At 39.6% G+C, this 12,954-nt stretch overlaps 1 protein-coding gene across 2 annotated transcripts in view; it reads right to left on the reverse strand.

The window, feature by feature from the left end:
* UNC5D (unc-5 netrin receptor D) overlaps positions 1-12,954 on the reverse strand; it is a 603,667-nt gene that overhangs the window by 14,323 nt on the left and 576,390 nt on the right. For both annotated transcript variants that reach the window (XM_060136404.1, XM_060136403.1), the window contains one exon: positions 11,718-11,882. In XM_060136404.1, the coding sequence (XP_059992387.1) occupies positions 11,718-11,882 (165 nt within the window). The remainder of the gene's footprint in view (positions 1-11,717; positions 11,883-12,954) is intronic.

The raw sequence follows: 12,954 nt of genomic DNA on the forward strand, positions 1-12,954 counted from the left end.
TAACCATTTAACACAGTTACATAAGGGGGGATGTTTTGGAAACACAATGCCTTAACCCAGTATTCCCACAGGGTATCTCAGAAGATGTTCCAAGAGAGAGCAGTCATGTGGTCAAATACTTTTTGAGAAACGCTGCACGTTATGTCTTACTCTTGGAACTTCGAAGTACATGTTATCAGATTAAACAGATTCTACTTACTGGTTTTAGTTCTATTCCCTGGACTATTATAGAACAACGCTCATCAAAATTCGTCCAGTTTTGGAGGTTAGGATGGACTAACAGAAAAAGTGTGGTTTTCAGAGTCAGAAATGTCTTGCTTTGGAGTATAAGTTCACATTTCGTAGCTCAGTGGCCTTGGATGCTACAGGACTTCCCTCAGCCTCAATTTCCTAATCAGTCTTTGACATTTTTTATAGACTCCACAGGGGTATAAACTTTGGTAGAAGTTACCCAGGTAATTGCTGGCAGAGCTAAAACTAGAATTCCGATACCCTAATACCTTTACCAGGACTCACTTCACTACATCACCCTGCATCAAGACAAGTACCCAAAATACACAGAGCAGGGTGGTTCAGAAAAACGCTCTCTGAGTGATATTAGCATTGTATTTCAAGAATTAAGAGTAGTAGAGCTTCATGGAGGAGGCATGTGAGTTGACCTTGAAGCATAGGTAACTATTGAGTGAACAGAAATTGTTCTGTAATAAGCAGTTATTTTGGGCAGAGTAGTCAATTCCTTTCTTTTTTTTTTTGCCTTTATTTTATATATTATTTTATACAGCAAGTTCTTATTATCTGTTTTATACATATTAGTGTATATATGTCAACACCAGTCTCCCAATTCATCCCCCCACTTTACACCCTTGGTGTCCATACGTTCTCTACATCTGTGTCTCTGTTTATACCTTGCAAGCCAGTTCATCTGTACCATTTTTTCTGGATTCCACAAATATGTGTTAGCATACAGTATTTGTTTTTCTCTTTCTGACTTACTTCACTCTGTATGACAGTCTCTAGGTCCATCCACCTCACTACAAATAACTCAATTTTGTTCCTTTTTATGGCTGCGTAATATTCCATTGTATATTTGTACCACATCTTTATCCATTCGTCTGTCGATGGGCATTTAGGTTGCTTCCATGACCTGACTATTGTAAATAGTGCTGAAATGAACGCTGGGGTGCATGTGTCTTTTTGAACTATGGTTTTCACTGAGTATATGCCCAGTAGTGGGATTGCTGTGTCATATGGTAATTCTCTTTTTAGTTTTTTAAGGAACCTCCATACTGTTCTCCATAGTGGCTGTATCAATTTACATTCCCACCAACAGTGCAAGAGGGTTCCCTTTTCTCCACACCCTCTCCAGTATTTGTTGTTTGTAGATTTTCTGATGATGCCTATTCTAACTGGTGTGAGGTGATACCTCATTGTAGTTTTGATTTGCATTTCTGTAATAATTAGTGACGTTGAGCAGCTTTTCATGTGCTTCTCGGCCATCTCTATGTCTTCTTTGGAGAAATGTCTGTTTAGGTCTTCTGCCCATTTTTGGATTGGGTTGTTTGTTTTTTTTAATATTGAGCTGCATGAGCTGTTTATATATTTTGGAGATTAATCCTTTGATTCATTTGCAAATATTTTCTCCCATTCTGAGGGCTGTCTTTTCGTTCTGTTTATAGTTTCCTTGGCTGTGCAAAAGATTTTAAGTTTCATTAGGTCCCATTTGGTTAATTTTGTTTTTATTTCCATTACTCTAGGAGGTGGGTCCGAAAAGATCTTGCTGTGATTTATTTCAAAGAGTGTTCTTCCTATGTTTTCCTATTAAGAGTTTTATAGTGTCTGGTCTTACATATAGGTCTTCAATCCATTTTGACTTTATTTTTGTGTATGGTGTTAGAGAGTGTTCTAATTTCTTTCTTTTACATATAGCTATCCAGTTTTCCCAGCACCACTTACTGAAGAGACTGTCTTTTCTCCATTGTATATCCTTGCCTCCTTTGTCATAGATTAGTTGACCATAGGTGCGTGGGTTTATCTCTGGGCTTTCTCTCCTGTTCCATTGATCTATGTTTCTGTTTTTGTGCCAGTACCATATTGTCTTGATTACTGTAGCTTTGTAGTATAATCTGAAGTCAGGGAGTCTGATTCCTCCAGCTCCATTTATTTCCCTGAAGACTGCTTTGGCTCTTCGGGGTCTTTTGTGTCTCCATACAAATTTTAAGATTTTTTGTTCTAGTTCTGTAAAAAATGCCACTGGTAATTTGATAGGGATTGAATTAAATCTGTAGATTGCTTTTGGGAGTATAGTCATTTCACAATATTGATTCTTCCAATCCAGGAACATGGTATATCTCTCCATCTGTTTGTGTCATGTTTGATTTCTTTCATCAGTGTCTTATAGTTTTCTGAGTACAGTCTTTTACCTCCTTAGGTAGGTTTATTCCTAGGTATTTTATTTTTTTGTTGCAATGGTGAATGGGATTGTTTCCTTAATTTCTCTTTCTGATCTTTTGTTGTTAGTGTATAGAAATGCAAGAGATAACTATGCATTCATTTTGTATCCTGCAACTTTACCAAATTCATTGATTAGCTCTAGTAGTTTTCTGGTAGCATTTTTAGGATTCTCTATGTATAGTATCATGTCATCTGCAAACAGTGACAGTTTTACTTCTTCTTTTCTGATTTGGATTCCTTTTATTTCTTTCTCTTCTCTGATTGCCATGGCTAGGACCTCAAAAGCCACGTTGAATAATAGTGGTGAGAGTGGACATCCTTGTCTTTTTCCTGATATTAGAGGAAATGCTTTCAGTTTTTCACCATTGAGAATGATGTTTGCTGTGGCTTTGTTGTATATGGCCTCTATTATGTTGAGGTAGGTTCTCTCTATGCCCACTTTCTGGAGCGTTTTTTATCAAAAATGGGTGCTGAATTTTGTCAAAAGCTTTTTCTGCATCTATTGAGATGATCATATGGTTTTTATTCTTCAGTTTGTTAATATGGTGTATCACATTGATTGATTTGCGTATATTGAAGAATCTTTGCATCCCTAGGGTAAATCCCACTTGATCGTGATGTATGATCCTTTTAATGCGTGATTGGATTCTGTTTGCTAGTATTTTGTTGAGGGTTTTTGAATCTATACACATCAGTGATATTGGCCTGTAATTTTCTTTTATTGTAGTATCTCTGTCTGGCTTTGGTATCTGGGTTATGGTGGCATCATAGAATGAGTTTGGGAGTGTTCCCTCCTATGCAATTTTTTGGAAGAGTTTGAGAAGGATGGGTGTTAGCTCTTCTCTAAATGTTTGATAGAATTCACCTGTGAAGCCATCTGGTTCTGGACTTTTGTTTGTTGGAAGATTTTTAAGCACAGTTCAATTTCAGTGCTTGTGATTGGTCTGTTTATATTTGCTCTTTCTTCCTGTTTCAGTCTTGGAAGGTTATACCTTTCTAAGAATTTGTCCGTTTCTTCCAGGTTGTCCATTATATTGGCATAGAGTTGCTTATAGTAGTGTCTTATGATGCTTTGTGTTTCTAAGGTGTCTGTTGTAACTTCTCCTTTCTCATTTCTAATTTTATTGATTTGAGTCCTCTCCCTCTTTTTCTTGATGAGTCTGGCTAATAGTTTGCCAGTTTTGTTTATCTTCTCAAAGAACCAGCCTCTAGTTTTATTGACCTTTGCTATTGCTTCCTTTGTTTCTATTTCATTTATTTCTGCTCTGATCTTTATGATTTCTTTCCTTCTACTAACTTTGGGTTTTGTTTGTTCTTCTTTCTCTAGTTCCTTTAGGTGTAAGGTTAGATTGTTTGAGATTTTTGTTTCTTGAGGTAGGATTGTAGTGCTATAAAGTTCCCTGTTAGAACTGTTTTTGCTGCATTCCAACAAAAATGTGTTTTCATTGTCATTTGTCTGTAGGTATTTTTTTATTTCCTCTTTGATTTCTTCAGTTATCTCTTGGTTATTTAGTAATGTATTGTTTAGCCTCCATGTGTTTGTGTTTTTTATAGTTTTACCCTGTAATTGATTTCTAATCTCATAGTGTTGTGGTCAGAAAAGATGCTTGATATGATTTCAGTTTTCTTAAATTTACTGAGGCTTGCTTTGTGACCCACAGTATGATCTACCCTGGAGAATGTTCTGTGTGCACTTAAGAAGAAATGTAATCTGCTGTTTTTGGATGGAATGTCCTATAAATGTTTTTGGATGGAACGTCCTATAAATGTCCTATCAATTAAATCTATCTTGGTTTATTGTGTCATTTAAAGCTTGTGGTTCCTTATGAATTTTCTGTCTCGATGATCTGTCCATTGGTATAAGTGAGGTCTTAATGTCCCCCACTATTATTGTGTTACTCTCGATTTCCTCTTTTATAGCTGTTAGCAGCTGCCTTATGTATTGAGGTGCTCCTATGTTGTATGCATATATATTTGTAATTGTTATATCTTCTTCTTGGATTGATCTCTTGATCATTAGGTAGCGTCCTTCCTTGTCTCTTGTAACGTTCTTTGTTTTAAAGTCTATTTTATCTGAGTATTGCCACTCCAGATTTCTTTTGATTTCCATTTGCATGGAATATCTTTTTTCCATCCTCTCACTTTCAGTCTGTATGTGTCCCTAGGTCTGAAGTGGGTCTCTTGTAGACAGCATATATATGGGTCTTGTTTTTGTATCCATTCAGTGAGCCTGTGTCCTTTGGTTGGAGCATTTAATCCATTTACATTTAAGGTAATTATCGATATGTATGTTCCTATTACCATATTCTGAATTGTTTTGCATTTGTTTTTGTAGGTGCTTTTCTTCTCTTGTGTTTCCCACTTAGAGACGTTTCTTTAGCATTTGTTGTAGAGCTGGTTTGGTGGTGCTGAATTCTCTTAGGTTTTGCTTGTCTGTAAAGCTTTTGATTTCTCTATCAAATCTGAATGAGATCCTTTCTGGGTAGAGTAATCTTGCTTGTAGTTTCTTCCCTTTCATCACTTTAAATATATCGTGCCACTTCCTTCTGGCTTGTAGAATTTCTGCTGAGAAATCAGCTGTTAACTTTATGGGAATTCCCTTGTATGTTGTCATTTTCCCCTTGTTTCAATTTTTCTTTGTCTTTAACTTTTGTCAATTTGATTACTATGTGTCTCAGCGTGTTTGTCCTTGGGTTTATCCTGCCTGGGACTCTCTGCGCTTCCTGGACTTGGGTGGCTGTTTCCTTTCCCATGTTAGGGAAGTTTTTGACTATAATCTCTTCAAATATTTTCTCGGGTCCTTCCTCTCTCTCTCCTCATTCTGTGACCCCTATAATGCGAATGTTGGCATGTTTAATGTTCTCAGAGGTCTCTTAGGCTGTCTTCATTTCTTTTCATTCTTTTTTCTTTATTTTGTTCTGTGCAGTGAATTCCACCATTCTGTCTTCTAGGTCACTTATCCGTTCTTCTGCCTCAGTTATTCTCCTATTGATTCCTTCTAGTGTATTTTTCATTTCAGTTATTGTATTGTTCATCTCTGTTTGTTCTTTAATTCTTCTAGATATTTGTTAAACATTTCTTGCATCTTCTTGATCTTTACCTCCATTCTTTTTCCTAGGTCCTGTATCATCTTCACTATCATTATTCTGAATTCTTTTTCTGGAAGGTTGCCTATCTCCACTTTATTTAATTGTTTTTCTGGGGTTTTACCTTGTTCCTTCATCTGGTATTTAGTGCTCCGTCTTTTCATTTTGTCTTTCTGTGAATGTGGTTTTCCTTCCACAGGCTGCAGGATTGTAGTTCTTCTTGCTTCTGCCCTCTGGTGGATGAGGCTATCTAAGAGACTTGTGCAAGCTTCCTGATGGGAGGGACTGGTGGTGGGTAGACCTGGGTGTTGTTCTGGTGGCCAGAGCTCAGTAAAAGTTTAATCCATTTGTCTGCTGTTGAGTGGGGCTGGTTTCCCTCCCTGTTGGTTGTTTGGCCTGAGGCAACCCACTGGAGGCTACAGGCTCTTTGGTGGGGCTAATGGCAGGATCTGGGAGGGCTCATGCCAAGGAGTACTTCCCAGAATTTCTCCTGTCAGTGTCCTTGTCCTCACGGTGAGACACAGCCACCCCCCACCCCCATCTCTGCAGGAGACCCTCCAACACTAGCAGGTAGGTCTGGTTCAGTGTCCTATGGGGTCACTGCTCCTTCCCCTGTGTCATGATGCACATACTACTTTGTGTGTGCCCTCCAAGAGTGGAGTCTCTGTTTCCCCCAGTCCTGTCGAAGTCCTACAATCAAATCTCCCTAGCCTTCCAAGTCTGATTCTCTAGGAATTTCTCCTTCTGTTACCAGACCCCCAGGTTGGGAAGCCTGACATGGGGCTCAGAGCCTTCACTCCAGTGGGTGGACTTCTGTGGTATAATTGTTCTCCAGTTTGTGAGTCACCCACCCAGTGGTTATGGGATTTGATTTTATTGTGATTACGCCCTTCCTACCATCTCATTGCAGCTTCTCCTTTGTCTTTGGATGTGAGGTATCTTCTTTGGTGAGTTCCAGTGTCTTCCTGTTGATGATTGTTCAGCAGTTAGTTGTGAATCCAGTGCTCTAGCAAGAGGGAGTGAGCGCCTGTCCGTCTACTCCGCCATCTTGAACCAATGAGCCCAGTGCTTTTCTGATATATAAGATGTTCATAAAATAAACCACCTCAGGCTTCTTACTGCATAAGATAGGTTACAAGACACGTCACTTTTCATCATGGTATGTAAAATTTCTTCTAGCCTTTAAAAATACAAATCAAGTAAGAATCATTTCTTTAAAAATTTTCCTGACTTAAGGCAGGGTAATGTCCTTAAAAAGAATAGTAAAAAAACATTGAGAGAGAGAATAAAAGGAATTCTGTACAGGATAACATGGTAATTGTCATTGTAAAATGGCACTAAAGGGTGTTAACATGTGAAAAGGTGGCTTGCCAATGAAACTGAAAACACAGTGTATCCATGTGAAAAGATGGCAGTAGACAGAGACAGATGCCCTCATGGCATCTGTGATTTGACCACCTCGACCAAGCTCTCTGTCTTTCCTGTTAGCAGAAGAAAGAGCACCCTGATACACAAAAGTCTTCAGAAAAAAATGGACAGAGTGGTACGATTTAAAGGTGAATAAAGTATTACATGAGACTGACTTGTAAAAATATGTATTTCTTCTACTTACTACACTTTAATAAATGGGCCCCCATGTCCCTCACAAAGTTTCCAAATTTAAATATTTCCCATGTGTAAGGATGACACTTTACATAACATTTATGATGCATTCTAGAAGTCATCTGGGCCGAGTAATAAGACTCCAGTGGATGCATCACATCTTCTGATTGTTTAAATTAAATATGCAGAGGAACAGTAGATTTTCATGCTCTGAACACAGGAGATAAGGTGCTGCTACCTGGTTAACGTGGGCGCTGTAAATCAGTGAGGAATTCCAAGTATTCTGTCTACTTTGTAACAGACACATCATCCCCCAACTTCTACCACTTTTAGAAGAAAGATAAGAGAATTTCTCGAAGGGAAAATTTTAACATGCAAGATTCCCATTTTAAGTTGTTTCTACCAAAAGACAGATTCTTTAATATTATTACATTAATAAGGAAGGAGGAAGTAAATGACTTGGGGATTCTTCCCTTCTGCTCAATATTAGCAAACTTACTTTGCTTTAGTCCACAATACTGTTGCTTTATAGAGTATCAATTGGCTATCATCATTAGGTAATGTAGTTGGGTTAAATTTAAGGAGAACCAACCTGCTTCCAAAGATTGACACAATAATGGCTACTCTAAAGAACAGAAAAGATATATTACCTTGATCACTGAAATAATTTTTAAATTTGAGAAGGATATGAATGATTATTTGGAAAACCATTTAGATAAGAGGCATGAAGGAATATGATGGATGTGGAGCTGAACATAAAGAACCAAATGCCTTCACTGAGAATGCTCACTGCATTAATTAATTTAAAATCAATGTTTTGTATTTCATACACACACACACACACACACACACACACACACACACACACACACACACACACACACACACACACACACACACACACACACACACACACAGAGAGACACATACATATTTTACCTCTCATGGTTCCATTGCTAAAATCTGGAAATATAGTGAGACTAAGGCAATCCATTTTAAAGTAAGGTAGGAAGGGGGAGCTCTGAGCCCAGATATGTGAGGATTCTTTTTTCTTTGGTGGGTGAGATATTAAAATACATATTTCAAAGATATCTATTACGTTTCAAAAATTTTAGTTCTTTATTATTATTAATCAATGACACCTTATTATTAACTTATTAAAACCACCTAAAGCAGAATCTTTCAGCATAGTGGCCATGAAGTATGATGACCTTTAATAACTGATCTATTATTCTTGACTCAGTAATTGGTATAGACCCATGTCTTGAATATATCCTGCCTCTTCTCTCCAGCTATTCCCAATTTCTCAGAACTTTATGTATCTTCATTTTTCTCGAAATGTCTACCATAAAAACCAAGTCAGTTTTAGGGAGAAGAAGATGGTTTTTATCACCAGATATATGCTTTTCCCAGGAATGAAACAATCCCAGGGTTCGAAGGGCCTTGAGTGATCATTCAATCAAGACATCCTTTTGCAGGCAGATCTACATGTAGGGAATCGATTCTATTTGTGAAACTGTATAGAGTGAACACTTATTCTAGCCCAACACACAAACAGGTACATCTCATCCTTCTGCAGTCTTGAGGAAAGAGCTTCCCAATTTTCATCTACTTTTAGACTCAAAGGCAAAATTGCTGATGCTGTGATGTTTGTCACTAGTGCCTAAGGCCCCAAAGAGAGGGCTTATGTTATGGACAAGGCCCATGGTTAGGACGAATAAATTAAACCTCCTCGGTTGGGTTCCTGGAGTGGTATTGAACAGAAATCCAGACTTTGGTCTTAAAGTTTAGTATCTCAGCTGGGAACTCTGGCTACCCATCTTATTAGCTCTATGATCTTGGATAAGAAGGTTGACTTCCTTGAGACTGTTACATCATGTAAAACTGTGATGATATAATACTAATCCACAGAGCTGTGATGGTTATATGTGAAAGCACATGAAGTGGTGCCTGAAACATAGTGGCTTTCAAAAGTTACTAATTTTCCTCTGATGTAGAAAATGATGGCCAACGAAATTTGCCTAAGAAATAGAGTTTGGTACAAAGAAATGGGGATGCACTGGGCCAAATTTCAGCAGGGACACTTAAAGCAATTAATTAAATGATCCTTACAGGATCAAATAAGTTAATAAAGCTTCTAAAATGCAGTAGGCTACAACTTAGATTGCTGTAGTCTACCACTGAATGTCTAAATATTATTCTGCTAACTCTGCCTCCATTTACCAAGAGGTACTGTGATGTCATGTTCTTTAAGGCTTTCCAAAGTGATCGTAAACTTTGTTAAGCATTAGAAAAGGAACTGGAGAGTAAAGAAGATTATGTTTATTAGCTCATTTTCTATTTTTTTAAATTAATTCATTTTTGGCTGTGTTGGGTCTTCGTTGCTGCGCGTGGGCTTTCTCTAGTTGTGGTGAGCAGGGGCTACTCTTCGTTGCGGTGCACGGACTTCTCGTTGCGGTGGCTTCTCTTGTTGCGGAGCATGGGCTCTAGGTGTGCAGGCTTCAGTAGTTGTGGCTCGTGGGCTCTAGAGCACAGGCTCAGTAGTTGTGGTGCACGGGCTTAGTTGCTCCGCAGCATGTGGGATCTTCCAAGACCAGGGCTCGAACCCGTGTCCCCTGCATTGGCAGGCAGATTCTTAACCACTGCACCACCAGGGCAGCCCCTATTAGCTCATTTTCTTTCCATGCACTTTATTAAGCAAGGAGCAAAGGTGCCAGGATGTGTCAACCTTATCACATTCCTTTCACACAAATATCCTGTAATAGCTGAAATTGATCCTCAATATCTGGGTACCTTAGATAGTAAAAACCTTATTTATTTATTATTATTCTTTTGTCGACCTGTTGACAGGTATTTAGGGCAATTTTCATCAGAGGCATCTTTATGTCCTGCCTTTTCACTCTTCCTTCTGAAGTGCAGCTCTTCTCAGATTTTCTTTTTTGTTTTTATTTTAAAACTCCCATACAATTTGTATTTTACTTTGAAATAAATTGTCTTAAATATGCCATGACTGTTCAAGAAAGAGACTCTAAAAATATCTTGCCTGAGGTTTCTGGATCTACCTTCCCTGTCAGAACTATGTTAGCACATAATGCTAACTGGCAATAACAAATGCAAATATGGTAGAAACATGTCAGTTAAGACAGCTATCAATTTTGAGACACGCTTCTTTGGAAAGCCATCCGCACTTTAGAGAAAGCTATTTGGGGAATTAGCCACACTCATTTTGCATAAACAGTGAACTGCAATGAGAAAGGAGGGAAGTGATAATGCTTGTAGGCTGCAAGTTTTTGTTTGTTTGTTTGTTTGTTTTGCGGTACGCGGGCCTCTCACTGCTGAGGCCTCTCCCGTTGCGGAGCACAGGCTCCGGACGCGCAGGCTCAGCGGCCATGGCTCATGGGCCCAGCCGCTCCGCGGCATGTGGCATCTTCCCAGACCGGGGCACGAACCCGTGTCCCCTGCATGGGCAGGCGGACTCTCAACCACTGCGCCACCAGGGAAGCCCAAGGCTACAAGTTTTGAGAAAAAAAACACACCTGAAATTAAGTTGTATGGATACAAAATGCATTAAACCTTCTGCTGAGCTTATATATGATTTATATATGTATACGTGAATATGTGTGTGTATGTATATATATGTATATATACACATACACGTTCTAAGGTGAACGATCCAGTATGTGTGTTTTTCTAAACTAGCCAGGGATTACCTTGGAATCGCTAAACAATGCGTTACCAGCTCCCCTGATTCTCCCCCTCAGCTACTCTACCCTCAAATAACCATTCAGGAGGGAATGTCATTGTCTACTTGATAAACTCAAGTCCAGAGCCATGGAGTCATTCAGTGGTTTAGGGCCAATCAAAGCCATGGCATTTCAGGTATCTTTTTGCAAAAGTTCCCAAGTGAATTCTCCTCTGACTCCCATTCTAACCCTGCCCTTCAGTTATATGACCTTGGAGGAAGTCCTATCCCTTTTTGCACTGCTATGTCCTTACTGTGTAGAATGAGATTATTATCTACTCTGTCTTATATTATTGTATTGATGAAATCTAGGCTTAATGGAAATGAGGATGTGTAGAAACCCTGATCCTGGAGGGTAAGAGAAATTGTAAGACCATCAGGAACCAAGGCCTTGAAAATGAAATAACACAGATTGGGCAACTGACTTCTGAACAACTAGTCAGAACTGGCAGAAAAGCAGCCCACTGGTGACCTTGTGTCTTCTTAGGGTATGTGTCTCAGTTCAATAATAAATCTCAGCTGATATTCCATGTCTGCCATGAACTGTTAGATTGATGGTAGTTTTGTGTGTAGAAAGCCCTGGACAAATTCCTTCCCCAAAGGTCCCTCCACAGAGCCTATGCTCTGATGGGTTGCGTTTCCCCGCCCCAGTGGGCAGCTCAGTTCCATCCTCAGCCTGAGAAAAAGTTAATTTTCCCTCATCAGTAATGAGGATTGAAAGAGTGAGTGCCTTTCGAAGCTCTTTCACGCTATATGTATAGCCCAACCGAGACAGGTATACAATCCTTAATGTCCTTTAGAAACGGGGTCGGATGACCTGTAGACAAAGGACTCACCTCAAGGATTGACGTCTGCACTTGGAGGATCTGTTCATGGCCTTTGAGCTGCCGGATGCAGATTTTGCAGGACAGCTGGGTGGTGGTGGGCGTGTAGCGTTCCAGGGAGAAGGCACAGTGCAGGGGCTGCCGGTTACCGCACCACACGCGGGAGAATGGGACTTCCTGCGGGGGAGACGGGGGAGAGAAGAGGGCAATGGTGTGCAGAGCCCGGCTGAAGTGAGCAGAGAGCAGGAGGGACCTAATCACAGTAATTAGGATGATGATGATGGCGGTGATGGCAGGAGAGGTAATTGCCTAAGCGACTCCGGTGGAATTGTAGAAATCATGTTCCAGCATATGCCGAGCAGCACAAAAGTAATTAACGTCAATTCCAATGGATAACATTTGAATTCCAAAACCACACTGCAAGAGCTCAGCTTTCACTTGGTGACTCACACAGTTAGAAAGAATACCATCGAAAGTTAATCGTCGTGTCTTTCCATGACAGAAATATTCTAAAAGACTCGTATGGGTAGATTCCTAGGATTAGATGCCTACTCCATCCTCCTACCTAAGCCCGGGGTAGGATGACATCTTCTCACTTAAATGAAAATTATGCTGAAGAACTGACTGGCCAGAACTTATGCCCATACCACAAACAAATGCCAAATTGTATAAACATAATGTTGCTAATGTATCCAGCATAAAAATTATACCTACTGCAGAATCATACACACACATACACACACACCCGAGAGAGACACACACAAACACAACAGGCTACCCCAGAACGGTGTAGTTTGCCAACTCCTCATTCATTCAATTCATCCATTCTACAGTTACGTGTACAATGCCTACTAACAACCAGACACTGTACTAGATAAACAAGAAGAGAACAGTAAGAATTGAGGTCTGGTTCCCACTTTCAAGGGATTTATAGACAATTGAGTGGCAAAAGCAATTTTCACTAAATGAGGGGGGAAATTGTAAAATCTATACACATTCCCCTTTTCCCCATGACCAGCTGGTGCTTGCCACCAATGGCTCAGGCACGTGGCTTTACACTAACGTGAACTAGAGGTCAGTCACTGATAATCTTCCATGTACTAAAATGTCTTTCATTCCTACTCAGATCAGGCTGTGGTCCTTGGCAATGACCTCATATTTCCAGCCTATAGTAATCTTCATTCTCCCTTCTTTCTCTTTTCCGCATCCCATTCATTTGCTCTTTCACCTGTTGCTACAAATACAATTT

The sequence above is a fragment of the Lagenorhynchus albirostris genome, chromosome 21, assembly GCF_949774975.1.
Source record: "Lagenorhynchus albirostris chromosome 21, mLagAlb1.1, whole genome shotgun sequence".
Lineage (NCBI taxonomy): Eukaryota > Metazoa > Chordata > Mammalia > Artiodactyla > Delphinidae > Lagenorhynchus > Lagenorhynchus albirostris.